At 40.4% G+C, this 27,358-nt stretch overlaps 2 protein-coding genes across 2 annotated transcripts in view; one reads left to right on the top strand and one right to left on the bottom strand.

The window, feature by feature from the left end:
• prkx (protein kinase X-linked) overlaps positions 1-25,047 on the top strand; it is a 48,750-nt gene extending 23,703 nt beyond the window's left edge. The window contains exons 4-8 of the mRNA XM_084347630.1: positions 795-914; positions 7,753-7,848; positions 16,306-16,363; positions 19,444-19,521; positions 20,214-25,047. Of these exons, the coding sequence (XP_084203756.1) occupies positions 795-914; positions 7,753-7,848; positions 16,306-16,363; positions 19,444-19,521; positions 20,214-20,339 (478 nt within the window). The 3' untranslated portion in view covers positions 20,340-25,047. The remainder of the gene's footprint in view (positions 1-794; positions 915-7,752; positions 7,849-16,305; positions 16,364-19,443; positions 19,522-20,213) is intronic.
• LOC311253286 (uncharacterized protein) lies at positions 12,489-14,312 on the bottom strand. The gene is made up of 4 exons (XM_084347138.1): positions 14,077-14,312; positions 13,452-13,802; positions 13,054-13,316; positions 12,489-12,909 (listed from the first exon to the last, which is right to left on the bottom strand). Exons 1-3 carry the CDS (start codon positions 14,104-14,106, stop codon positions 13,110-13,112), a joined length of 588 nt encoding a protein of 195 aa, XP_084203264.1. The 5' UTR covers positions 14,107-14,312; the 3' UTR covers positions 12,489-12,909; positions 13,054-13,109.
• Positions 25,048-27,358: the final 2,311 nt, after the last annotated feature.

Here is a 27,358-nt window from a genome sequence, read left to right as displayed (position 1 = left end):
TCACCTTTTCCACATCGTCTTACTAATTGTGTGCCCCTTGTTGTATCATACAACGTGATGACAAACAATCAACAGGTCTACCATTGTCATGATCGCACAATAACATTGGTTGATGCCTTCATTCACAGCGAGAAAAATCAACCTTGCCTTGAAAAAACAGTGATGTCACTTTTTCACCATGTAATATTTGCTTTCTGTTTGAAAGTACTCAAATATTGTGTTAATCGCATACAAAAAACCACAAGGGCAAAATCATCACTGTTTTTATGTCATCTTATCTTTAACAATTCCAAATGTTTTATTGTTCCAGCTTCTAGGAAATATATAATAATAATATATTAATACTAATAATATAATATTCGTAATGAAGTGACATGAGCATACATACACGAGTAATATCTGTAAGTTATGGTTAATACATTAATCATGTCAATTTCTAACTGTCTTAAACCCAAAGATATTCAGTTAATGATATAAAACAGAGCAAAGAGTCTAATCGTCACATCGGAGAAGTTGCAACACAGAATGTTTGATTTGTGCTTGATAAACAACTTCACTCAGCCTGCAGGAATGGGGCGCCCACTAACACACTAAAAGCTAACAGGACATCCGGATAAATTGCCTTAATGATTTACTGGTTGTTAAAATACTCGCTGATAATGCTCAGTTGACCAATGGATTAATCGACAAATCATTTAAGCACAACCTCAAACATATGGCTCATAAATAATAGATGAAGCCTCTTGGAAATAGAGGTATAACGTTTAACCCTTTGTCCCTCTCTGTGCGATCAGGACCTGGACTCTGTGTGGCACTCCTGAGTACCTGGCTCCTGAAGTCATCCAAAGCAAAGGTCACGGCCGAGCGGTGGACTGGTGGGCTCTGGGCATCCTCATCTTTGAAATGCTGGCTGGGTAAGTGCTGAAGTGTACAGTATATACCACACTCCACCCATTTTAAGCACCAGGGGGCGCTCTCCTCCACCAGAGCAACTGAACTTAAGCAGCGCTGAACATCACCTCTGTTAAAGAGCAACCAGATTATAGGCCATTTGGAAAGTAAAGACACTTTATCTCGAATTGTGTGGTGTTGTTGAGAGAGAGGGGGGTGGGGTCTCTGAGAGATCAGAGGAATGTCTGCAGAAAGAATTTCTCATGTTCTAACTTCACACACACAAACACAAAGCACACACACACAGGTGAAAATCTCCCTCTGTGAAGCACAGACAATGAACACTTTGAGCAAGTCTCCACGTGACTGGAATTAGCCTGATGATCATCTCTCAAAACAAAGCAAAATGACACAATAACATGAACACCTGTACACTAGTGATGCAATCCAACCTAACAGCCCTGCAAGTAAATGTGAGTGAGAGTACAGAGCAGTGGAGGAGCCTGTGTTCTTGCAACGAAGGAATTATTCAATTAATCATATTGCTGTTATTGTCTCAGTGTGGGAAATCTATTCATTGTGTGCTTATTGGATACTGCAGAGCTGCGACAAATTAATCTGTGAATGGGAATCATTGTTGTAGATGAAGAACAATGACGCTGATCCCTGTTAGAAAGCACTCTGCTTCATTCTAATGTTCTGAGTCAGTCGCGATGAATAATAATGTCTGTGCCTTATTGGCATTGTGAGAGAACAAGCCTGCAGGTGAGACTGACTTAAACATTGACTGAGAAGGGACACACGAGGTGATATTCTATGATTGAGATGTTAATGGTTTAAACCAACTACCATGGCCCAGCCTGAACTCCTTGGTAATTTTGGCAACATTTAAGAACTTTCATTTTTATTTTTGACTCTTTTCATGCATAAAGTAAACATAAAATGCAAGTATTCTGTTTCCTCTCAAAAACCGCTTGCCTATGATGCAGTATGTAGAGCACTTACCTTCTCCTGTGAAACCCTCCTTAAAGGGCCAGTTCACCCAATATACATAAAATAATTAATTCTTATAGTACAGGAAACAACGCCCTCTAGCAGTATATTTACCTGTAGATAGTGATGTAATGTAATCAAGTACATTTACTGAAGTACTGTACAATAAGTACAGTTTTGATGGACTTTACTTGAGTATCTCTTCTGCTAGTTTATCCTTATCTATCTTCCACTCCACTACATTTTGGATGCAAATATTGTACCTTTTACTTGATACACTTATTTGATAACTTGAGTTACTTTGAAGATTACATGCTGCATCAGAGCCAAAGTAGCACATTTTTAAAGTAATTTCTTTTATCAGCAATTGGATTTAAAAACACTCTAATAACCAGAAAACTGCTGAATATTGGTTCACATAATCAGCCAGGCAGACGATTGGTAAACCCATCATAGACAGTTTAAACATGAATGTAAATATATGTATTATATGACATTTAATCATACTTTATAACTTGAAGATGTTATTGATAACGTTCAGCCACTAAATGTGGCTTTGCATCTCCCCACGTCCATTGCATTCACGTTATAGTACCGCTGTTGTTTGAATAATCTCTCATGTAGCTGCCAGTTTGTGCACTAGCTAATGTTGCTAACATTTCTAATGCTATCTAGTGAACCTTAAAGTTGCTAATGCTAGCTAGATAACGTGAGGGCAGTACAGTATGCTGGGTGCATATTGTAGAACTGAGCCATTCTTACGTTTTTTTCCACAAACCGGCAACTACCAAGACTTTTGATCGCTGACGAAACACAGATACTACGTGATTCCAACAGCGTTACACTACTGGCTGACAAACCTTGTTAGAACGTGGAACCAACTATCAGAATTCTTACAGAGACGAACAAACAATCACTTTGGACCCGACAAATATTTGAAAATTATTGATTCACATTTATAATAATGTTCTTAAGGAAAATAGATACTTTTGTTCTGGACCTTTCTATAAGCTCTGCAGATGTCTTATTCTTAGAAAAATATTTGTCCACATAAAAGTGTTATCAGTACGACTGTACATTTAAAAGTCTAACACACTCAAATTTGCGTCTATTTGCAAGTTTTTCACTGGAAACAGCTGTTGGTAATTAGGCTGAATGCGAGCCAAAGCAATAAAGCTGCTGGCTTTAAAACCAAAACAATGAACCAAAAAAGTCTAAAAACTCTGTAGAGCTGGTACCTGCAGAGTTGGTGATGATTTTGTGTTTTCATCACTATGAACATAGACTTTCATATTACACATAATTATTTTGATAGATCTGTTGTTAGTCTAGAATATTGAATTGTGAAGATTTTATATGGCCAACAAGGCTAACCTTTAGCCTTTAGTTCAAAGCACTGCTGTCCTGAAGTACGACCCCACAGAGCCACTACTTCGTGCAGACTGACAGTCTTATTTAAAAGTAATTTTAAGCACTACAACAAGTTCTAAACAAGTTCTGTTCAACACCATTGAATTGTTGTGGATGCAGAAACCACAGAGACACCTATGAACAAAACTGAAAATGTGATTTGTTTATTTGATAAATATTTAATATTTAATAATAGTTCAGATAGTTATTGTATAAAATTTGATTAAACATCATTTTAGTTTAAATAGAGATATTCCTGTAGGAAACCAGTGATTGACCACTGCTTTAACTAATGTGGAGCACCTTTCTCTAGTCCCACTCAAATGTTACCTGTGTGAGCCCGGCTTACCGTCACCCCTAAATCCATGTGCTTCATATCCGTGTAGGAGAAAGTAGGTGGCTTTGAGTTTGTGTCAGGAATGTGACCTTCTCCCAGCATTCATCAGTGCAGGCTTTGAAGTATTGCAGTCCTGACAGAGACTGCATGCTGCTGTGCTGCCCTTAGCACATCAGCAGACATGTCCAGGGAGGGGGACCATTATAAGGCCCCCCAGACAAAGAGCTCTCTTCATCTTGCCATATTGTGTAGCTGTTCGTCAGGGGTCCTGATCCAAGAATGTAGCGGCTACTTCTGAAAAAGTCAGCAGTGGTAGATCATCCTCCTCTGGGGTGAAGCACAAGTTGAAAAAACATTGAGCGAAGGGTCAGGGCCTCCAAGGGAGGAAGCCAAGTGAGAGTGGGAGAAAGAGAATGGGTCTTCCTTCCATAATCCTGCCTTCAGGGCCAGATTTCTGGTCTTAATGGAAACCAATCATCCTGTGTGTATATGGAGTTGTACATGTGGATGTGTGTATGAAGTCTAGCTCCTCTCATCCTGAAAATCTGCCTCCTGTACTTTGTCTTTACCCCCAAGACAAAGACCTGCTTCAGTTTTTAGGAAAGCCATGGCAACTTGCTTGGTTCACTCAGTCCCAGTGGCCTGAGTGTTTGGCTCAGCGTTGCCTTCATGCTAAATTTGGAAATCAGTTGCATCAAGAAATATTTTAATGTGAAGGCGAATCCCACTTTGGAATTCTAATTAAAGTGTGTCTATTACCCTGCTCCATTTTCTGGATTGGCTGCATAAAAATGAAATTGACCCTTTTCCCATCTCTTACCTCTCCTTGGCTCCCTGGACAGTCCTCACACAGCTCATTTCAGTGAAGCGTCAGCCTGGTGAAACACTCTGTCCTATCACACCAGACTGCCACCCACAAAGTCAAAGTGTCTGCAGTAGTTCTGACTGATTACACACTATCTGATACTGCAACTCCTTCCTCTAACATATGTGATACCTTTTCAAAAGTCACATTTAAGATAATTTTACTCATGATACAAAAGTGGAATAAATGATGCCCTGATAATTTTGTTTTCTACGAGTTTTACGTCCCTAAGGAGTATAAGTATTCTCAGTATGTCCCATGACTGTCTGTGACTTTTTGTCCATCTTTTCCTCACATAAATATGATAGCAGTTTCACATGATCGTCTCTTGTGTCAGGTGACTTTGGAAAAGTCCCGACAGCAGTCCTACTTGGCTGGATTTGGACATTTCTGTAACACTTTCAGCATGGTCAGTCTGAACTGAAGGTTGTGACATTGAAACAGAGGCTGAAGCAACAAAGTTCAGCACGCTCAAAGATAAAATTAAACAGTCTTTTCCGTCTTGAAAGCACTTCACAAATTTGCTACTCAATTTTGCACAAAGAAAATACAATTATTTTAATAAGAAAAATAAAAAGTTGAAGATTCTTAACCTGAGATCATTCTAACAAAATATATTTAAGAAGCTTAGTACAGCCAGAATAATAATCAGAACATAATCTTTTGCATCTTCATATTCATGTGAATTTATACACCGATCAACCACAACATAACACTACTGACAGGAGATGTGAGTACCGTTGATCATCTTGTTCCAATGCAGTGTTCTGCTGGGAAACCTTGGGACTTGGCAATGATGTGGATGCCCCTTGACCCCCTTATGGCAACGGCACTCCCTGACAGCAGGGGTTTCTGAAATCAGAGGATCCTTGAGACAAACCTCATCATCCGAGTGAAAATTGGTGCAGCCTGGTGTGTTTACCAAGGTGTTTTTTTTCCTAACTATTACTAAGGGGCACGAAAATCAGACAGTTTTGAATGAGTGGCTTTAATATTTCTTAAGTACAGCTGGAAACCTTAGCCTTTTATTGTAGTGTGACAGTGGAGGTCGGGGAGAGACCATCAGTGATTCCTAATCATCGTCAGGCGGGGCTCCAGGCTGCCACCATTAAATCACATTTGTGAGCAGTTTTGGAGACAGTGCAACCAAAGTTCAATACAAGGAGCACCTGTGGAACTTGTTTTTTTAAAACCATCATTGTATATCATGTGAAACACCAGGAACAGCATTACCACTTGTAACGTTTTGCTCAAAAGATCTCAAAAGAAAACAAAACACTGATCCATTTCCTCAATACATACCTGGTTTGTGACTCTACTTACGAAACCCAATCTGAAGAGGATGTGAGATATTGCCTGGGCGTGGGCGAAAAGTGACCATGACCAGATTGTCCTAGTGTACAAACAATGCACTGTAGTGACGATACAGCCATGTGTTCTGTTACACGTGTTGCTTCTAAATTCTAAGCTGGTGCACCTAAGATTGTCTGTAGAGAGCCCCAGTGCTACTAGTGGAAAAAGTTAGTCTGGAGCCCTGCCTCAAGGGCACAGTAATACTCAAACCAGATAACAGAATTGTAAAGAATAGAATAGAACTTTATTGGACACCAAATTGACTTTGGCACATCCAAAACAAACACATTAAAGTTATTTATCTTATATGTGAGCAGGCCACATGCCTAGAGGATAAATATCATACCTAAAAAGCTGAGCCTCTTTAAGCTTTGAGTACAGAAGCTGTAAAAGATCCTCTTTGGTACTGTTGTTTTTATAGAGCCCCGACTCTGAGGTGCTACAAGTCACATCTATGCATATCAATAAAACATAAACTGAAGTTAGACAAATGTAGCACATATTGAGAATAAAAAGCCTGCATTTTCTAAAAGATGGTGTTGTCTTATTTAAGTGACTAATCTGTTAAGATAAGATAAGATGTACCTTCATTGATCACCCGTAGGAGAAATTCAATTTGGCACAGCAGCAGAGGGGAAACAATCAGTGCGCAAAACGATACGATGCAGCACAAGGTAGGAGTTGGAATACAAAATAACAATATACTGAAATAAATAGATAAATTACTGTAAAATACACACACTAGATGGATCTGTGTGCATATACCTGTGCAGTGTTCATCTAAATGTGCACTGTCTGTTGTGATTACTGTATTACAGTGAAGCCCTCTGCTGACAATTATGTGAGCAAACCATTTTTGCTTTCAACGAAAGTCATTTGTTTTTCAGTGCTCCCTACTGAACTGGAAAGGGCTGTTTAAAGCACTCATTATTGAAAAAACATTCAGTATAAAACCTTGATTCAGACTGTTAATTGGAATAATAAAAAGCACTCAAAGTGGTCAGCACTCACCATGCATTTACATCTTGTGAATGAAATGTCTAATGGCAAAAGACCAAAATGTAATGTTCCCCTCTCTAACACATATGTTTTTCACAGGATGTCAATAGTAGTTTAAATCCATATTTTTATACCTTTACCATCCACTCAACAACAAATTCAGAGAGAGTCATTCTGAAGCAAAAAGTTTCCACCTTAAGTCCCACAGCAGCCCCTTTACTATTATTATTAATATTGTCTCCTCTTAAACAAACCATTTAAGTTACGAAATGGTCATATCATGTTATCCTCCTCCCACTTTGCCTCAGTGACCCAGATTTTCCACCTATTACAGCACCAGTTTTGGAGAAGAAAAACAAAAAACACATGAGCGGAGTCTGTGGCGCTCCCAGACGCCCCCATCCCACAGTCTCCTGACTCTGGAGCTTTTCACTCGGAAGGCAAGTGGCGTGTGACAAACTGGTGCGATTATGCGCCTGTCTGCCCCATGCGTAATGCATTTAGAGGCTGGTCCCATTATGTAATTTGTGGGTAATGACTTGTCCAGGCTGGAGCAGAGGGAAGAACAGGAGAGCTGGAGAAGCATTTAGTGGAGTGCAGTGCAGCAGCAGAGGGCCTGTGGGTGGTAGAAACACTAACACACACACTGAATCTTCAAAACAGCTGTGAACAACGGCTGCTCTGTCTACAGCACAACGTCGTCATAGCCCCCAGACTCTAAATGGTGACCTCTCCTCCATTTTGTTCAAACTTATCCAGGTGATTGTGTGTAAGCTCTTGCCCACCTTACCTGTTCCTTGCATCATGCTGTTTTTGCAGAGCACAAATTGGGTTTGCTCACTGTGACAGTGTGTGTGCAGCTTCAGAGGAGCAGGCTGGAGATGACATTTATTTCTCTCCACAGGTACCCGCCGTTCTTTGATGACAATCCGTTTGGAATCTATCAGAAGATCCTGGCCGGAAAACTGGAATTCCCACGCCATCTGGATTTCTATGTCAAGTAAGCTCCTGACACCAGGCCGGCGTCAAATTACAACAGGAATCTGTGTGTGTGTGTATATGTGTGTGTGCTGTTGGCATACATTAATCCTAAATTTCTTTGTTTGTGCTCGAGTTGTCACTCAAAAAGTTTTGCATAATTTTTCGCGCCTCCCCGCAGACAGTGTTTCATTCAGACAGAATCAGGCGTTGCGGCGATTAGCAGCAGAGTCATGTAGTAGTGTGATAGTATCATTCCATGACCCGTTTGTGTGTCCACATATGTCCATGTTTTTTCTGAGCGCCAGCGTCTTTTGTTCCCAATGAGGAGCAAGCGTCTGCGGCAGCAGGCGTCCGCCCAGAGAAAGGGCTTGAGTTGTCACTGTCGCTCTTTCTGACCTAGGCGATGATAGTTACTGTATTTTTGCTTTCTATGGCCTTACAGTCTTTATATTTGCCCGTGCAAAATAATGGCTTTAGCTCTGTCATTATCTTAACAACCTTCTCCTGAAAAAATGCCACATAAGGATTGCCGTTTGATCAGTGAGGGCCTTCATATATGTTTCTGCCTCCTGAGGATGAGTGGGTGAAAAGTAAGCATTTGATGTTGCTCCATTTGTTTCTGCTTTCACTTGGGTTGCAGATAGCAGGTGAGTCCACAAATATGTTGTGGTTTTAGAATAAGCCAGCTCCTTTTGACAAAGCCTCATCCTTTTTGGTTATTTTCCATCAACAGTGTAGAACACAAACTCCCTCTGCACCCTGCTTCTAGGATGATTGGTGTTTTGATTATTTGCTTGTTTTTTCTTGATTAGCAAGAAGGGGGCTGCAATAGTTACCTGATCACCTGGACCAAAAGCCACACTACTTGTGTTGTTGAACATATTAGCAATCAATTTATAAAGTTATAGTCAAGTTATAAACGTCTAAAAATAAGAAAACAAAAAGTAAAAATTTAGCACAATTAAATCTACAAGGTTAAGAGCATATAATGTTTATTACATAATTTAACTAATGCCCGTTTTTTATAAAGCAACATTTGACCAGGAAGAAATTAAATTTCAGTGAAAATTATATCAATATGTAATTTAAATATGTACTGGATGATAATAGTAAGTTTAACTGACTGGTGCCGACTATTGAGAGTAGCAACATTTCATTGCGTAGTCGACTAATCAATAATCAGCACCCTGAGTTCACACAAAAGTTTGCCTAGATTCCACTGTAAACACGCCCATTCATTCAATTGCGGGGTGTCACCATGAGATGGCGCTTCCCTCACAAAAAACATATACCGCATAGATGCCCTTTAAACCGAAACCATGTTCTTCTACCCCATTACATCTCAGTAGCAAATATTACTTTTATCCAACTACATTTATTTTAAAGCTTAAGGTAGTTTATTAAGTGTTAGCCCTACTGCTTACTTTACTTTACTTACTTAATTTATACTTTATATCAATAATCTAGAGTTGTAGCTAGGTTATATAATTATAGGTTAAGCCACCCAGCAGTATAAACAGTTGTTAAAATCCTTTACCCGCTGCAGCCATAAAGTTCTGAACACATTAATGCATCAATAGTTATAATTTGAGAATATACTATACGTTTATTAATATGAAATGGACCATTTGTTTATTCCATCATGAACGTCTATTTATTTAGTGTGAAATCAGTCAATGAAGATCTTTCTGCTCTGACTAAAATGTCTCTCACTTACACACCCCAGTAGCTCAGTTTGTAGAGTGTGCAACCCATATACAGACACTCTGGAGAAGCCCAGGGTTGGAGCTCAACCCGTCGTCTCTCGCTGCATGTCACCGCCATGCCTCCCATCATCTCCCAAGCTGTTCCGACAAGAGAAGTGAAACATTTCCACCTACCGACTTGGTTCACAGTTTCGTTAGAATTTTTGTAGCCTCCACTTTCATAGTAAATAAACAAAATGGCGGGGACTTCCGATTCACAAGCTTTCTCTATTTTAGCTAAGTGTTAGACAAAAAATGTTCCTCATAGCATAAGAGGGATGAAAATGCAGTGTAGTAACAGATTCTTGCTTTATGTGTTATCTGCACAACCAGATTTAGACAGTTTGATCAGAGTTTAGAGAACGAGCGGCAGCTCTCGCTATCGAGATCTGTCTGAGCTCTTTGTGTCTGTAGACGCACGCTGACAAAATGTGGGACAAAATTCTCAAGTTGATTCACCAGCCCTGCAGCCGCCAGATGAGCATGGGGGCTGGAAGACCTGAGGGATGTCTATTGAATAAGTATTTGGCCTCTGTCACCTCCCAAGATATGCAGAGGATGTTTGTGAACACACTTTTAGAAACTGAGTACATCTCTTTTATCATCCGCCATTGTGTGAGGAATTTCTGATGAAAAATATCAGAAAAATTATACAGCGCAATGACAATAGTTTCTGCTGAAAATGTGTCACCTGACATAATGGTTCATGTGTCTTGTAACCAGCCACGGCCAGTGAAATATTCAAATACAAATATGGTCACGGACCAAGCATATTTAGAGATTATTTACCATATCATGAGGTCATCAATATTATGCCTCAGCTTTTTTTTTTTTTTAACAGTACTGCATGGAAGGTAAAGTAATATGGCTGGGGAATTAATGATGTGGGGATGGGACAAACTTTTATAGTAAAAGAGCTGAAAACATTTTTTTTGTTTTGTTTGTTATTGTAGTTAAAAAAATGTAATTTCTCATGCGTGTGGAAATCTGAGAGCAAACTTTGTTTTGCCACAGTGAAAATATTGTTTTTGTGATTAAACTGATTGAAACAGAATATTTTGTTAGGTAAAAACATGTTGTGGATCTGGAAATGACTCCATCGATTTTGAAACTCTCTCACACACATCAAATACTGTTTGCCCATGATACAGTAAGAACAGCTGATTTCACGCTGAAGTAATGCTTCAGCCATTGCAACTGGTTTCCACACATGGCGCTTAGGGGTGTTACGATTCGGCTCCGCGTTAACTACGGGGGATCTCATTCCAGTCACGGACTCCTTCAGGCCTGAGCACGGCCTGTCAGGGAGGAACAGGAAGTTTTAAGAGGTTTCATCTGTATGACACCCTCTATCCTTAAAATATTCTGGTTGTTGATTGTTGATCAAAATACTAATCAAATTTAAATAAACTAAGTCTAAAAAATGCTCAAATCGGCCCAAAAAAGTTCCCCTGAATATACAAGCCAAACCAGGAACATGACCGGAATGTCCTTAGCTTTAGCTTCAGCCCTGGTGCCAGGACTCCTAACTTTAGCCACATGGTGCCCATTTAAAACCAAAACCTGGCCTGCAGGTGAACATGTTCATAAGCTGTAGCCAGTCAGGAAATGACAGACTCCCTATTGAGAGTCACTGACGCACTCCACCCGACTCCCCCAACCACCACCACCACCACCATCTAAATGCCTATTAAAGCATAATACTTCAAACGATTGTGGGGCCACATTGGCTGTCGATTGGGTATCTAAGTGCTGCAGTCCCCTTTAACACGGGGACAATGAGCTCCCTGGAGCTAAAGAGGGGCTTCAGGTTGACCTGCAGTCACTAATGACACACCCAGCTGATTTGGACAGGTTCCCCAACCGCTCACACCGCCCATTAGACCAGCTGGAGGGCGCAGGAATGTGCAAGATTACAGGCTCTGCACACTTTGAGTGTGTGTGTGTGTGTGTGTGTGTGTGTGTGTGTGGTTGTGTGTTTGTGTGTGAGTGAGTGAGTGTGTACACACACACGCACCCACTCACTCAATCAGTCCTGACACAGTGGCCCCGGAGAGACCAGACACACACTGCTTCCCCTGATAATTCAGCGAAGCCACAGCTTCCTACTGTTAAGCCATCTATCTTGCAGCCAGCAGACAGAAGGATTTTTAATATTTCCACCATTTATATCACTCTTACACAGTTCCACGTCACACACTCCCATCCATCAAGAAGTGAAAGGCCTTGCAGAGGACTGCAGGCAGACTGCTGTGTCTCCAGCAGCAGCTGCTGCTGAGCATCAGACTGGAGAACTGTCCCAGGGTGACCCTGGCAGTAAAAGTCTTGTAAGACATTAGTCATAAAATTAGTTGGTTGTTAAGGACTTGTTATAGACATGTTGACATTGTGTTGACCCGACCTTATGCCCTCTGCACCACCTAGACACCTTCCTCTGCTGTCTTTATGTGCTAGGAAGCCTGCATGTTATTCCTGAGATGTGTTTGGTTCCCCAGGGGGCTGACAAGAATGTGTTAGAGGGACTTAAATGGGTAACTCTAACCCTATTCTTAATTGTCACAGTGCTCTGCCATAGGGCAGAGCTAGGATCCACATCAAATTGTACTCACTCATAGATACCCGCCACCTAAATGCACCTGATTTCTTTTTATCAAGATCCATGTATGATTCTCTGGGAAATTAACATTTAACATAGTGAGAAAAAAATCATTGACCTGACCTTTTATCTGGACCCACCCCCAAATGTAATGTTGTCTATTCTGGGCCAAGAGCCAGTGTAATCCTGCTGACCAACCAACTAACCAACCAACCAAAAAAAACATAACCTCCTTAGTGGAGGTATTAACCCCTCCATCCTATTGCATGCCTTACCAATACCCCTTTCACACTGGACAAAAAACACACGAATACCCACTAACATCTTGCTTTTGTCTTAATGTGAATATGTATAATCGGCATTTACTCAAGTGTTCAATGACCGATCGACTGTGATAGAAACACAACATCCGGGTGGACATGCTAACATGTGGGTACAAAGTAGGGAAGGGGAAGATGGGAGAGGGTGAGGTAGGTAGGGGGTAGGAGGCAGGTTGGGGTTTCAGGGGGAAGGAGGATGACGATGTCTCCCCCAAGTCCAACCAGCAGCAGGTTCCTCCTCTCTACTGAACAATTCAGTAATTCCCCCCTCTCTCTCGCCACTCGTCCTCATCTCCTGCTCACGTTGTTTGTACTCCATCTTTGCTTCACCCTCCTCCTTCATCTCCTCCGCCTCATTTTCCACCTTTCCTCTCTCTTCCTCCATCTTCTCCTCCTCCTCTTTCACTTTCTGCCTCCTCCTGGACCGTTAAAAAAAGGAAAGAACAGTATTTTTTTTTTTTTACTTTACATAAACAAAGCTGATTCTGAAGCAGTCCAACACAAGCTGTTAGAATCCAACAGGTGATTATTGTGAAGTAAAGTGATGATCTGACGCAGCGTACCTGCAGCTGGGTGGAGGTGGACACTCCTCCACTCCTCCAGGCTCTCCTCCTGAGCATCACGCCTGCTCCTCTTTAGCTCTTGCTCTGCCTGAGCCAGCAGGTCCAGGGTGTCCACATAGGTCTTGGTGATGGACCGCCTTTTCCTGATGGCCTTCTGTAGCAGCAGCATGGTCTTTGTGGTCCAGCTTCGCTTGGAGCTGGACCACCTCCACCTGGCTGTTTGCCACCATCTGATCCTGCCCCATTAATTTGGAGTTAAGCTCCTGAGAAGAGAAAAACAGCATATTTTTTTTTTTTTTTACTTTACATAAAAAAAGCAGATTCTGAAGCAGTCCAACACAAGCTGTTAAAATCCAACAAGTTATTGTGAAATAAAGTGATGATCTGAGGCAGCGTACCTGCAGCTGGGTGGAGGTGGAGTTGGAGGTAAGGATCTCCTCCAGAGCGTCACATCTGCTCCTCCACTGCTCTGATGACCAAGCCAGCACACGGGCGGTGGTTTTGGCCGTTTCTAGAGCGTCTTCCTTCTCAGTCAGCTCTTTCTGTAGCTGGCTCACTTTGACTGGGCTCTTTTTCAGCTGGCCAATCTCAGTCATCAGAGACTTGTTGTGAGCTCTGAGAGACTTGCTCTCGTTGATGGCGGAGTACAGGACATCTCTGAGTTCCTTCACATCGGGGTGAGGGAGCTGCTCAGAGCTCTGCAGCTGTACTGCAGCCGGCATACTCGGGCAGTAAGCGACAGCAACGAACTGCATCGGCACAAATGGCAAACATACATGTCAGTCGTACAGTCTTATGTTGACATTGGATATGAGGTACTGCATTTCCCAATGTGGCTAACACAAGGGAATTATTAATGATACATTGAACGTATCCTGTTTGAAAATGAATCTGCTTTCAAATGATTTACTATGTTTTTTGAAGCTTTAGACCAAATATGAAGAAATATAAGTAAATATGAGGCTGGACTAGAGAGGCACAGTACTGAAAAAACTCTGTTCAGGTCAAAAAAGAAAATCTTACCAGGCTTCTTTCACTGGGACTTCTGTCCATGGCGACACAGTGACGATATCGCAGCGGCAGTGAAAAGAGTAATCAAAATCAAAGTTGGGCTCAAGTTGAAACTGTACTAGTTTCAGAGTTGAACAGAGCAGACTTGGATATCGAGATATCGCAAAGGTATCTGCTGAATAAATCAATAATCAAAGATTTCTTTTCAGCAGTGACAAAAACGTGTACCCGTCAAATTGTCGAATGCAAAGAGGTTTTCTTCAGAAGCACAGTCTAACATAGATGTTGGTGTCAACAGTCTGGAACTATGATGATCAAAGCTGGTCATTATGGCAACGTGTGTCAAATTTAACAATGTTTGGAAAATATACAAACAACCACAGTGTTGACACTTAAATTGTCACAGGAGTCAACACACTTCTGCTCTTCACAGTAGCAGTGAAGATGACAAAATGTTTTATGGTGTGACAACCCTCAAATCATGTATTACAACTTACTAACGCAGACCCACATCCTTAAACACATAAAACAAGTCTGTGATGAAATATCTCAAGTGTTTCTCGGTATTTCAGAGAGTTGTTTATCACTGGTAGCCTATATCACACACTTATATCAAACTTCTGATTCTGTTTCCAGCTTCTTCTTGCTCTGTTTGAAATGACCACAGACACCAAATATCACAAGCATCAACCCTTATGGCTAAAGATGAGGTTAGAGGCTCACTACAGTCAGTAGGGTACATCCTCTGGGAACCATGAATGTCTGTACAATGTTTTTCAGAATCCATCTTGGAGATGTTGAGATATTTTTAGCTCCAGTCTAGTTTCCATGAAATCTATCCGGCTCTTTATCTGCTCAATACTTTTTAAATAGTTTTTTCTCTCTCTGCCACCAAGTGCTTGCTCATGGGGGAAATGTTGGGTCTTTGTAAATAAATGAATTAACGAGCATGGTCTAGACCTGCTCAATTTGGAAAGTATCATGAGATGACTTTTGTGTGAATTGCTGCTACAAAAATAAAGATTTATTGATTGATTTGATAAAATCTAGTTTCAACGAATTGGAGCTAACACATAATCCGTTACACAACACAGCCTCAGCTGTGACTAACTTTTTGTTGTAAAGATATGATGTTCTTTCGTGGCGTCTAAACTGTCTCATTTGAGTAAAATTTCTCTAACACAGCTGCTGCTTACTTACCTCGATCCCAAATTTTCATCTGTGGAGTCAGATCCAAAATTCTGTGCCCTGTTGCTCTACCAGCTAGACTCTTAACTGTGCCTGTCGGTTGTTTGTTGCTAAGCAGGTCATGTTCATCAGCTTTATCAGAGTTTTTTTTTTTACTGGCAGCTCCCTGCTGCTACTGGAAAAGCTGTAGATGAGAGCTGAACCTCGAGGTCATAAAACCAAAAAGTGTGCTCTAAGAGGCTAAAAGGCTTTTTAGAGCTTAGGGTGAACTGCAGAGTTGGTGATAATTATCTATAATTAATGTTGGTAATATAACCGTAATGATTAATGCGGCTGAAAGGGGTAAAGAGATTGAAAATTGCAATTGGAAAAGGAAAAGCAAACATCTGTTGGAAAAATGAACCACAAAATATCCAGTAGCCTTTTTTTTTCTTTTCATATCCTTCCTCCCTTGTTTTGTCCCTCATCATTTCTGGATGAATTTTCCTTCATGAAATCCATGAAAAGGCATAAATACAAATATTTTCCCCTCGAGCTGATTAAAATATTTCTCTGTGACATATCACTCCAAAGGCCTGTCTTTAAGCATAGGAGGGATTTAGTCGGAAACAGAGAAATAGCTGACTTGCCAACATCCAGCCGCTGTATTTATGAGCCTGTCAGCAGCTGTTGGGATGTGAGATACGGTACCTTCATCAAAAGCTCTCTGTTCGTCAGCAGCTATCACATTTCATCCGAAAGCCTACACTTTGCCATTTTAAGATCCCCGTGAATCATCCTCATTCCTCCCTCATGGATGTCTACATCACGTGCACAAGTTTATAGTCTCAAAGATCCTGTCTGGAAAAAAGTGCTCACTTTCTTCAATTAAAAGATTGTCAGAGGGACACAACTCACTTAACCTGACCTCGTCACTTTTTTACAGGCTGCCTTTGGTGAGGATGAATTTGTCATTTTGGCAGTGCTGGGGAGGACCTTCTGACAGTTTTTCCTCATGAGAGGGAGGGAGATTGTACAGCTTTGGATTCACTCACTGTTTCTTTTCCCCCCCAGGGACCTCATCAAGAAATTTCTGGTCATTGACCGAGCCCGGCGGCTAGGCAACATGAAGGTGAGTTGGTTAGACTTCCTGTCTCCCTAAACCACATGGCACCATATTTCATACCTCTGCTAGGTAGTTTGACGTCAGCAAGGACAGGACAGGAAAAGCCCTCAGTGTGACTGAAGCTCCACATGGTCCCAATTAGTCACAAATAAAGAAACACTTACAGAAGGTTCTGTTGAACTTTAAAGGTTTTATACTTCCAGCAGGATGGGATGCCTGTGGCTGCCTCTATTATAGGTCTGACTTGTAATATAAATATTTTCAGTCCCTATTATGAGCAACATACTTGCTCCTCTCAGCAACACAGTTATGGAAGTGTTTTTAATGACTTGTCAGCCAAAACAACTCCAAGTTTTGTCCAATCTGCAGAGCACTGTTGGAGAACACAAAGACATATTCGCAGAACTTTTTTCCAGCACCAACACAGGACAAAACATGAGTTTAGTCATTCATTTAGTCTACAATGGAGACGTGTAAGCAGCCACACATTACTCACTGCTGCTTGTGAAGCTTATTGCTATGAGCACTTGTTCATTGCTGAGTGCAACCCAGATGAATATAACAACATTTTTATTTACTCTTGTGTAGATTATGACGAGTAAACAGTTTAATAAGAAATCAAGCTAAAACTGTGAAATCTTGAGTGCTAAAAGTATAAATGTTTGATAACTTATAACACAGTGGTACAGAAACTGGAAGTTGGATAATGCCTCAAATGTTCAGTCCAACAGCTTCATTGTGCTCTTAGCTGTATTTTGAATGTGGGAGATACACACAACCAAAACCTAGAGACTGCAACGTAAGATTTATGTAACCATTTTTTGACTTGCATAACTTCTATACAGTTACCTAACTGACACAGGGTCACACAAGAAGTTGAGAGTACCTAGGTCTCAGGCAGGTAGTATAAATAGCTCAGTGCTAATGTAGCAACAATGGCTGCCAGCAGCAATCTGAGCCCATTCTGACCCTTTCCATTAGAGCTCCAACCACTTCATGTGCAGTGAGCCTCCTTCCTCAAAGCAATAAGTTGATTTACTGCAATGAATGTATCTTAAGAGAGCCTCACATCGAGGTTTGTCCCCTGATTATGAGAGTGGAATCAAAAGAACACATAAATCTGCTCCATTTCACTCCTATTGAACCTCCTGAACAGCTCCATTTCAGAACCCGAACACACAAGAAGAAATATGAAAGGAAAGCATTTAGTCTACCTTCACTGTGTGCAGCCTCAGGAAGTTAAGAGCCATTTCTTTCTAGTGATCTCTTGGAGGAATTACTGAATGGAAAACAGTGTGTACGATTTACATTTTACTGGGAGCCTGCCCCTTCATCATTTATCAATGGCTGCTGTGTAGATTCCCATTCAAACTGGAGGACTGGAGCTTTTCAATTAACATTAGTGAAAGGAGCTGCAGACTGAGAGCTGCTCTCAATAAAACAAATACTTGTCTAAGCCCAGTGATTAACACACATAATCCCAGACAAGATGATATTGATTTGTTGCTGCCAATATTCCAGTCACATCGCTCATTAACACGGATGCAGCTGTGCCGTTACAGGCTGTCTGTCCTCATGTACAGAGGCTGGACTGTGCCACTACAATGGAAGACTTCTACAGTGTTTAATTACAATTGCATTTAAAATATGCATTAATTAACTATCTAAAGTCTGTGATTGATTCTTGACTCTGTAGAAGCACTAGCAATGTTTATCATTTCCTGGTAGCAAACCCCTGTGTCACACAGAGTATGTATGTAACATGTAAGAGCTTTTCCGCTAAATGCACCAAAAACACCAGCATACTTGCATTTTCAAAAGGACAATGCTGACATGCTGATGTTTAGGGGCTATAATGTTTACCATGTTCACATTCTGTAATTAACATTTATGTTTTTATTGACAATTAACAATAACAAAGCTAAATGGCAGTTAAATGCAGCTGAAGGGAAGGTGTAATTTGCTGTTTTTTATTATAAACAAAAATATTGGACTAATTAAAATTTGAATGTGATGATGGCACAAGAGGAAAAGTCAGACGATTACTAAAGTGATGAGGGTTGATCTTCTTGAGACCATGAGGATCATTTTTTGCCATTCATCCAGTTGTCTTCTGTCATTATCAGAGGCATTGAATAAGTACTGCACATCCACTTCTGTTCTCAGTTTGAGCTCATACAGGGTGGAAAGTGCCTGTCGTCACTCTTTCATCTGCTCCTGCTGTTTGTATTGACAAGACATCAGCCTGATATGTGCACACAGCTGGCTGACTATGAGTCTGCACGCTGTACACTTAACTCCCATGGCTTCACCTCCCATCACAACAGATGATTTCTCATTGACACACAGTATCCGGGCACTCAGATTACTTAAATGAAATGAAATTAGGGCTAACCCACAGAGCAGCAGCATGGGCTCTGATTGGCCAGCTGTTACATATCAGTGGGAGTTGAGTGTTGGACTATCAGCGCACCTGCTGCTGCTCCGTGGGTCAGACTTAATTTTGTTTTAGGGTGGTTCGTTTTCAAATTGAACTATTTTATCATTTAACAACCAAAAAAATGAAAAAGTTGTGAGTTGGCCATTTTGTTTCATTTGATGTCCATGTTTAATTTTATTTAATTTTAAATAATTTTATTTACGCATCACTTAAAAGTAATTTAATTACATTTTTCTTCTTTGTTCTATCTCCTTAAAAGTGAAGGAAAGTGGTTAAAAAGAGGAAAGAGATGAATATCATGTGTGCGTCGACGCAGATTTCTCCAAACAGGAGATCCAGTAATTCCAGTATTTGTGTCACGCATCTGTATACAGTCCATAGGACAGTTTGTCATTGAGCAACTCATGAGAGGATATTCACAATTGTCCCAGTTCACAATTATCTGATAATGAAAATTCACCACAATCAACTTCTCAATTTGCGATGATATCCTTTATCCTCCCATCCCTATATAAATAGATTTGAAATGCAATTTTTAATGTTTTAATGTAATTGTATGCCCCTGTTAAGCACTTTGAGTTGCCTTGTGTCTGAATTGTGCTATACAAATAAACTTGCCTATTTACAGCCATGTTTTGTGTTTCAGAACGGAGCTGACGACGTGAAGAAGCATCGGTGGTTCAAGCCAATTGACTGGGACGCAGTTCCTCTGAGGAAACTGAAGGTGAGAGCTGTACTCTAAAGTATTAATTTAATCTGTCTGGTGATAATTAACTGCAGTAAGTAGGTGAGATTTGTGTTAAGACTGGTCCAACACTTAATTTTCCATTGCAAAAAACTTAGAGAATTTTTTTGGGTTTTCAAAGGTGGATCATTGCTTATGAACTCACCCAGAATTCAAAACTTTTCCCAGTGCATGTTGAGGATTTTTTTGAATAGAATCATATAAAAACGTCTTTTCAATTCATGGGACCTTGCAAAAAATCCTGTAGCTGTACTCGAGTATTTGAAGGTTGGCCCTCAGAGCTAAATCAGTTTTTGTGATTCTTTGTACGTCTATTCGTAGCCTCACTAATTCTTTATTTCTCAATGGATTGGGTTTGAAATTTGTCCGAATCATCCAATAAACCCAAAGGATGATTTGTACATTTGTAACATGTATTAATTTAAATAGATTTATAACAAAACATATTTTTTTTACCCAACTAAGAATTTGTCATTTTCAAAAATGCATCTCTCCACTAGTTCTCACTTTGTTGCAACCAAATGTTGTTTTACTAGTTCTAATATTGTTGGTATATTTAATATATAACATGATGATGATATACAGTTGTGGTCAAAAGGTTTACATCGACTTGTAAAGGACATGTATATTATGGCAGTCGTCAGTTCCTGAATGTTCCGTTGTCTCCACAGCCTCCCATTGCTCCTAAAGTTTCCCATGAGGGGGACACCTCTAACTTTGATGTTTACCCAGAGGAGGACTGGAAGAAAGACCCTCCCGTGCCTCCAAAGGACTTGGAGATCTTCAAGAACTTCTGATCACTCAGCCTGGCTTATTTATTGATTAAATATCTTGAAAATTGACACAACATATTGTAAAGTTACTGTTACAGGTACTTTCATGGAGGAAATCCTTATTTATCAAAGCGGGAGAGTCGCATTGTATCTGAAATAATGACCTCCCCAAAGACAAACTCCAAATGATTGATACTGTGACATGTGTCATACCACAGAGATGATTTGCTTTTTATATTTTTATTTATCTGACGTCAAAGTCAAACTTTTGCTGTTTTAAAATTGTTTTTTTATCACAGTTTGTTCTCTGAGCCTGCTCATATGCAAAAAAACAAAAAAAAGAAAAGATGTGGTTCCTTTGAAACCAAAAGACTGTTACTTTCTAGGCTTAAAAAAAAGAAAAATCAGGTCTTTTTTTGATATTATCATGTTTTAATTTTGTATCTCTTTTTAAAATGTTCATGCGGTCATATGTAATGTGACTCCAGACTGGTGCTGTAACTGTCAGCTGGCCAGTTGTCATTAATGTGCGGTGTTAGACTCCTGATACTGTATGTAGTCGTGATTCAGCCACTTTATTTGAAAATGCGTGACCAGTAGCACTTGTTAAAAGGTGCCTTACATCACCATGACGGGCATGATGTCTTGCAATTACATCAAGTTCACTTGAAATAGTGCTTTTCTCAGCCATTAGCGCTGCGTGTAGTAATAATGGAAGTTGGTGTGAGGTGCTGTTACAGAGAACAGGCTGCTGAATGTTCTCTCATGTCTCCTACTTGTCAGCTTTCCCCCAGTTTTCCTATTGCACCTCTTAAAACAGGTTCATTGACAGCTAAGACTTTATTTCCACACAGCTGTTCCACTAATGAACAACTGACTTCTGGTTGACTTTATGCTCCCACTCACTTCACTCATCATCATCCTCATCCTCATCATCATTGTTGTAATGCATTTAAAGCCAAGTCACGTGTGGTGAAAGGTGTTTGGCAGTCAATATTTAACCTGTCACTCTACAGAGCTACATTAAAGTTGACCACCAGTATTTATTGACGTTTCAGTTTGCCGTAGTCAGGCATTTTGGGGCAATGCCTTTAAAATAAATGATTTTTTCTGCTGCTATTCATATCTAAGTGACGATTCTGAACATCACCCTTCGTTACCCAACTCAAAATATCTCATCGTGTTTGGACTAAAAACGGCACCGTGTCGAAAAAGCTCAGTGAGCCGTGTTGGTGGGGGCGTGATGGTTCAGCTATCAGTGACACACTACACTGGCTGCATAGCAACAGTAGCACATCAGCAGCAAATTATCATGTGGCTTGTGTAGACAGGATGTTAGACAATAAAGGAGGGTTGTAACTCATGATTACTTTCATCCTAGATGAATCAGTTGTGGTTCCCAAAGCCCAAGATGACATCCTCAAATGTCTTGTCTTGTCCAAAAAATGACTATAACTGAATATCAAAATAGTTATAGTTGACAATTAATCGATTAATCATTGCAACTGTACTATAAAGCATCATGCAGTAAAACCTCTTTTAGTAATAATTCCCCAGGTTTTAACAGAAAACTGGTTTTGTTTTAATAGTTTTTTGTCATGTTTTGCAAATGATCGTTGTTTGCAGATAGTCGGACAGGACTCCCACACGTTCAAGCAGTAGTTTTGTGCTAAAGCTTTCAAATGAGACATAATTTCATGTTGCAAATTCCAGCTTCCATCCCAAAAAATGTTTGTAGTGAGCGCCTAGTATCTAGTCCTGGTATATCCGATCTCTTATCATATCACACCACTTATGTTGGTGTTGTTCCTGGAACATTATAATTGATAATGTTCAGGCAGCATCAGTTTAACTTACAAGAAAGCAACAACATCTACAACTGAATCAAGCTGTTGTGGCTGAACGGTTCAGTACAGGACTGCTGGGAACATATTGTTATACTGTTCTCTTGTTGTTTTTACACCAACTTCACTTATTAATTTCCATTTTATTGAGTTTTCTGCTTCAGTTTGGTTTATCATAACAGGTTTTGCGCTAAAATCGTCACTTTAACAAAGTTAACCATGTGTCAGGAAGGATATCTTCTCCCATGTACTAATTTTCTGGTGTTTTTCCTGAGTTGCAAAGCTTTGACATTGCAAAAAAAACATGATTGGTCAGTTTTAATGATGTTCCTGGAGCAACGTTAATTATAATGTTCCAGGAACAATGTGTGTAGTCCTTCAGATGATTGATTAATCATCACAGCACTCTGCTGGACAGCGTCACACTACACTGTAACAAAAATTTGAGCCAACTGTCCTGCCGGTCAGCTCTGTGTCACAGCTTCACTGTGCTGTGTTTCTCCCACAGTGCTAATGCTGGTCCGAACAAAGCCATTGTTTCATTTTCAGTGTGTGTTTGAGGACATGTTGTCATCTGCCAGCCTCTCATTGGTTTTGATCCTGTTTTGATACGTGGCTGACAACAGCTGACATCAGTGTGTGTGTTAACTTTGTGTGTTGTTGCTTGACTGCGCAGGAGTAAACACTTGAAACACTGAAGTGTTTTTGTGTGTTTTCTCTTAACAACCTGGATGACAGTTGTTCGGCCAGATATTAAGCAGGCACCTGTCATCCTCATCACTGTGTTTCCTCTTTCACACGTTTTCATCACACTCACCACCATCCACTAAAGACAAAAGCTTCTTCCTGTGATTGATTTTTGTTGTTGTTGTTGCTCTCACATCACAACTGTTCTTGAGCATCATGATGTGGAGTGGATCAGTCTGAACAGAGCCAATGTCAATAACTGACATGTTGACTGATATTCTTCTTTTAATGCAGAAACACATGACATGGAGTCTGTATGTTTGAATAAGGATCCTTTAAATGTGGCTGTTAAAGGGTTGTGACAAAGATATGTACTGAGTGGGACATTTTACAGTTGAACTTTGAAACTACACTATAGATAAATGCAGTGAACTGGCAATTAAATTAGTATCATTGACAACAAATACAGCACAAGTATATTATGGCTGAGAGAAAAACGAGCCGTTTTTGAATCACAGGCTGTATTCACAAATCATCTTGAGGCCAAAAGTTTCTCTTAACAAGCCGAATAAGAAGAAACTCCATCGTCTTCTTTTGTTCAACACATTCTTCAGGCAGACTCCTGTCAGCTAATAAGACCGCGTAGCTCCACAGCTAGCTAAGCTACTTGCTAACAGCAGCTAGTCGCTCCAAACCAAAGATAGCTACAGCAAAGAGTATAGAGTGCTGTTTTAATGAGTTCTAAAACCTGGAAGTCAGTTAGCATTTAGCCTAAGACATTAATTATCACCCACCTACAATGCAGTACTGAGTTCTCTCCCAAGACAGCTTAACAACCATTCACGCCTGGGCTCACCTAGCCCTCGCAAGTGGTCCTAACAACTCTGAAACTCAGAGCTCACACGTGTCCTTAACGACTCTGTAAGGACACTCCCACACAAAGTTTAAAAGCCTGCAACTCCCCTTCAGTTAGTTAGAACTGAAGAAGCCTCTTGGATGAGAAACAAGTCCAGTTGCCTACAAAAGAGCACTTAGTTAGCATTGTAATCATAAAGCGCTGACGCGTCTTAGAAAACAGCAGTTGCGAACAAGTGTCTAAATGAGACTACAGAGGTTGTCGGGGACGTTGAACGTCTTAGGGTTGTAGCCTACACAAATATATCATCCCTACACCAGTATATAGTGAGGAGCAAGAAGAGGTTATGCTGCCCCCTATAGTTTTGGAGCTACTTTCAAATTCTGACCATTTCTTACAAATGATACCTTTAAGCTTAAACTTTGAGCTGGAACTTTTAGTGTCTTATATGAAGACCCTGAGTGGTTAGATTGAGATACTTTGTGAATACGGCCCCAAGCTGTAAACTAGCCTATTGTAACTATCAAATGAAGCAGTGCATCATGAACATTAAGCCACCTCGTACATATCTTTGGCTGACATTTCTTGTTACTATATACTCTACACACTTATACTGATAGTACTGTGATCATATTAATCAATAACCGAGCTGATAAACCACTGGAAGATGATAAAATTCATATGTCTGCACAAAATCTGAAATGGCAGCTTCATATTGAATCCATTGCCATTGTTTTTAAAACACACTAGTCGATCTGACATTATTTATTCAACATCAATGAGACAAACTTCTAGTCAACATGTTAATCATATCATCATCATCATATCCCTTCTACAGTGAACATGTGCAGTATACTATATGGGCCTGCACAACACATGTATTCCCACAGTAGTAGCTCCTGAGTCTCCTGTTTATATTTAGCTGATAATAATGTAAAAAATATCATCACCTCTGTCTGGAAATGCCTGTACTGTCACATACCACACTGTATGCAAAGCTTTTTTCTGCTGAGTAGAGGAAACTGGACTGCTCTCAGTGAGGTGCGCGTCCATTTAGAGCAGTTTTTTGTACAAAGCATGTTGTCTTTGACTTCCAGCCCCCGGCCCATTATGTCTTACCCATCGATATGCTTTAGATTTCAACCTTTGCCTTTAAAATGTTTGCTTTGTCAGCGCAATCATACATCATTTTATACCCAGTACATAACAATGCCTTTTAATATACAGTAACTCCCTTTATACTCTGGATTATGGAACTCTAAGCAATGGCTCATGTTTGTATGAAGACTAAAGAGTCTTTGGAAATGTTTGGAAAAGTGAAATGAAAGAAAACATGTTTCTCTTCTTCTCTTGTCCTGCCTGTTCATTCCTGTCCTCCGATCGCTCAGCAGCTGCTGCCGAGTGTCGCTCTGAAGGTCAGCCGGCGGCCTGTGCAGTCAGTCAAAGCTTTTATATTTACAAAATGGAAATCTGACATTTGGGAAATGGAATGATGTCGAAAGCTTCTACAGTCTAAGGTTTTCATGACAAAATGTACTGATTCTCTCTGCAAACAGCTCTGTGTGTGGCTGCAACAAAGTAGAGCATCAGTATACAGTACACCACAGGAGACAGCACAGTCTTCTATCTGTTTAGACAACATGCTGCTTTTTTCCACAGACTGTGGTCTGCTCCACACAAGAAATATAAACTTTGTCAGTTTTATTTCCACTGATACAAAGCTGACTGGGTATGGTCTGGAATTGTAACACTGGGATATTTTTTATCTGAACAGCAAACATGTAACATTACAAGACTGAAATATTTGATAAAAAAAAAAAAAAATCAATACTCAGTCATTTAAAACAAAAGCTATTCATATCAGAGGCCCAGTCTGTAGTGGTGCACTGAAAACAGCTGTCTGCTGAAATGAATTTGATGAGAGCTGAGTTTGTGGGTCACAACACCAGAACAAGCTACAAGAGGTTCAAAAGCTCAGTAGAGCAGAGGGGAACTGAAGAGTTGGTAATACAATGACAGCTTTATCACTGCACATAGTCATTTGATCCATTCTTAACATGAAAATAATGATCATTACCGTTTTATTTTTTCATAACACATACAGTACTCATACATAAACAACTGAATAGGTCAGATGCCAGCAACTCCCAAAACAACATGACTGTTGCAGTGTACCAGCAGCAGGCGGACCAGACGTTAGTTGTACACTGACGGTTTTATGAGGTTTAGGCAAGAAAACTACTTGGTTAAATTTAAGAAAACATGGTTTGGCTTGAAATAACTACATATGTAACTTCAGTTACAAATGTATGTGCATAAGTTACTTTATGGCTTCAGTCTCCCAGGTGAAAGTTCAGTGCTTGACCCTCGACCTCCTCCTTATGCAGACTTTGTCGCTCTTCACACTGACTCACCTGACTTCCTCCTTTGCTGCCATGATAATTGCTATGTCCACAAGAGGTCGCTGTCTAACAAGAAACATAAATATGGGTTATGATACGCTGCTTTCACTGTCGACCTGTATGGTTAACAGCATTACATTCATTATAACCACCGCATGCAGAATACCTTGATATGATTAAGGTATATTTAAGGAATATTCGGATGCTATGTCTGTAGTAATAGTGCATTACTGACTGCCAGTGTCCTCTGTGCCGGTGACAACTCAATAATTCATACGCTAATCACGACATAAGTTCACAAAATGTCTCATAGGTTGACATGATGTGATGACATAATAGGTACAAAAGGTCAAAGGTCAACCCCACTGGGACATTTGTAATGTTCCATAAAAACACTTTTCTGTCCATTACTCAACACCATAACTCAGTAACAGGATGCCAGATGGTGTGCTCTATCAGAATCAGCTTTATTGACCAATCGTAAGCCCACAGAAGGAATATGACCAAAGGCTGACTCCTGCATCACCTCATGTCTCCTTTATCCCAGCCAAAAAGCTGCACTTGAACACACCACGAAGACCTCAGCTGGCGGCCAACTAACTTGTATGTTCTGCGCCTGCATTAAAGGAAATACCTCTCTGCCACTATACAAACTGTTGTTATGATTAAGCAGCATTTTGGACACTACTCTCTCTGTGTGATAGAAAGTTGTTAATGTCACTGGTGAAGAGACAGAGGCCCGACCCGCTTACCTACACAGCCAATCAGAGTGATTTCTCTCATCCATGAGCTGCCGACTATTCTACATGCTGAATTGGTCAAAAGGCCTCCGACAAGGGCTGTCCAGTGCCGACGGTGCGGGACACACCGCATTGACTAGATCCCCGGATAGACTGCCCTGCAGCTGACCCTCAGCCTGGTGTGTAGGGGTCCTAACAGACATATGGCAGCAGTCCAACACAAACTCAGAATTAATGACCAAATTTAGTAAGTTGCTCAATTTTACAACTAAATAAGCTGCAAGGACAGAATCATGAGTGAGTTTCCAGTGAATTCCTCTAAACTTGTTGGTGAGTGTCTTGACTTCCAGACACTTCAAGGAGGTCTCTGTTTGTTTCCCCCCCCCCCCCCCCCGAGTATGACTAACAAGACACTTCATTACTGAATAAGTTTCTCAGGAATGCCGTCGACACAGCCTTTGTCTGCATGTGGTAGAATGGGAAATTGTGAGTAATCCTGAATTGTTCATATATG

This window comes from Pagrus pagrus (genome assembly GCF_965226575.1).
Source record: "Pagrus pagrus genome assembly, chromosome: 24".
Taxonomy (NCBI): Eukaryota; Metazoa; Chordata; class Actinopteri; order Spariformes; family Sparidae; genus Pagrus; species Pagrus pagrus.
The sequence above is the reverse complement of the archived record's forward strand: the minus strand, read 5'-3'. Positions and strand labels throughout refer to the sequence as shown.

What these genes read in the sequence shown, in the direction of transcription:
- LOC311253286 (XM_084347138.1), bottom strand. Translation starts at nt 14,106, where the DNA reads ATGGACAGAAGTCCCAGTGAAAGAAGCCTG. An exon ending in GTCCCAGTGAAAGAAGCCTG is followed by an intron (nt 13,803 to 14,076) that starts GTAAGATTTTCT and finishes GTGCCGATGCAG; the next exon opens with TTCGTTGCTGTCGCTTACTG. An exon ending in CCACCTCCACCCAGCTGCAG is followed by an intron (nt 13,317 to 13,451) that starts GTACGCTGCCTC and finishes TTCTCTTCTCAG; the next exon opens with GAGCTTAACTCCAAATTAAT.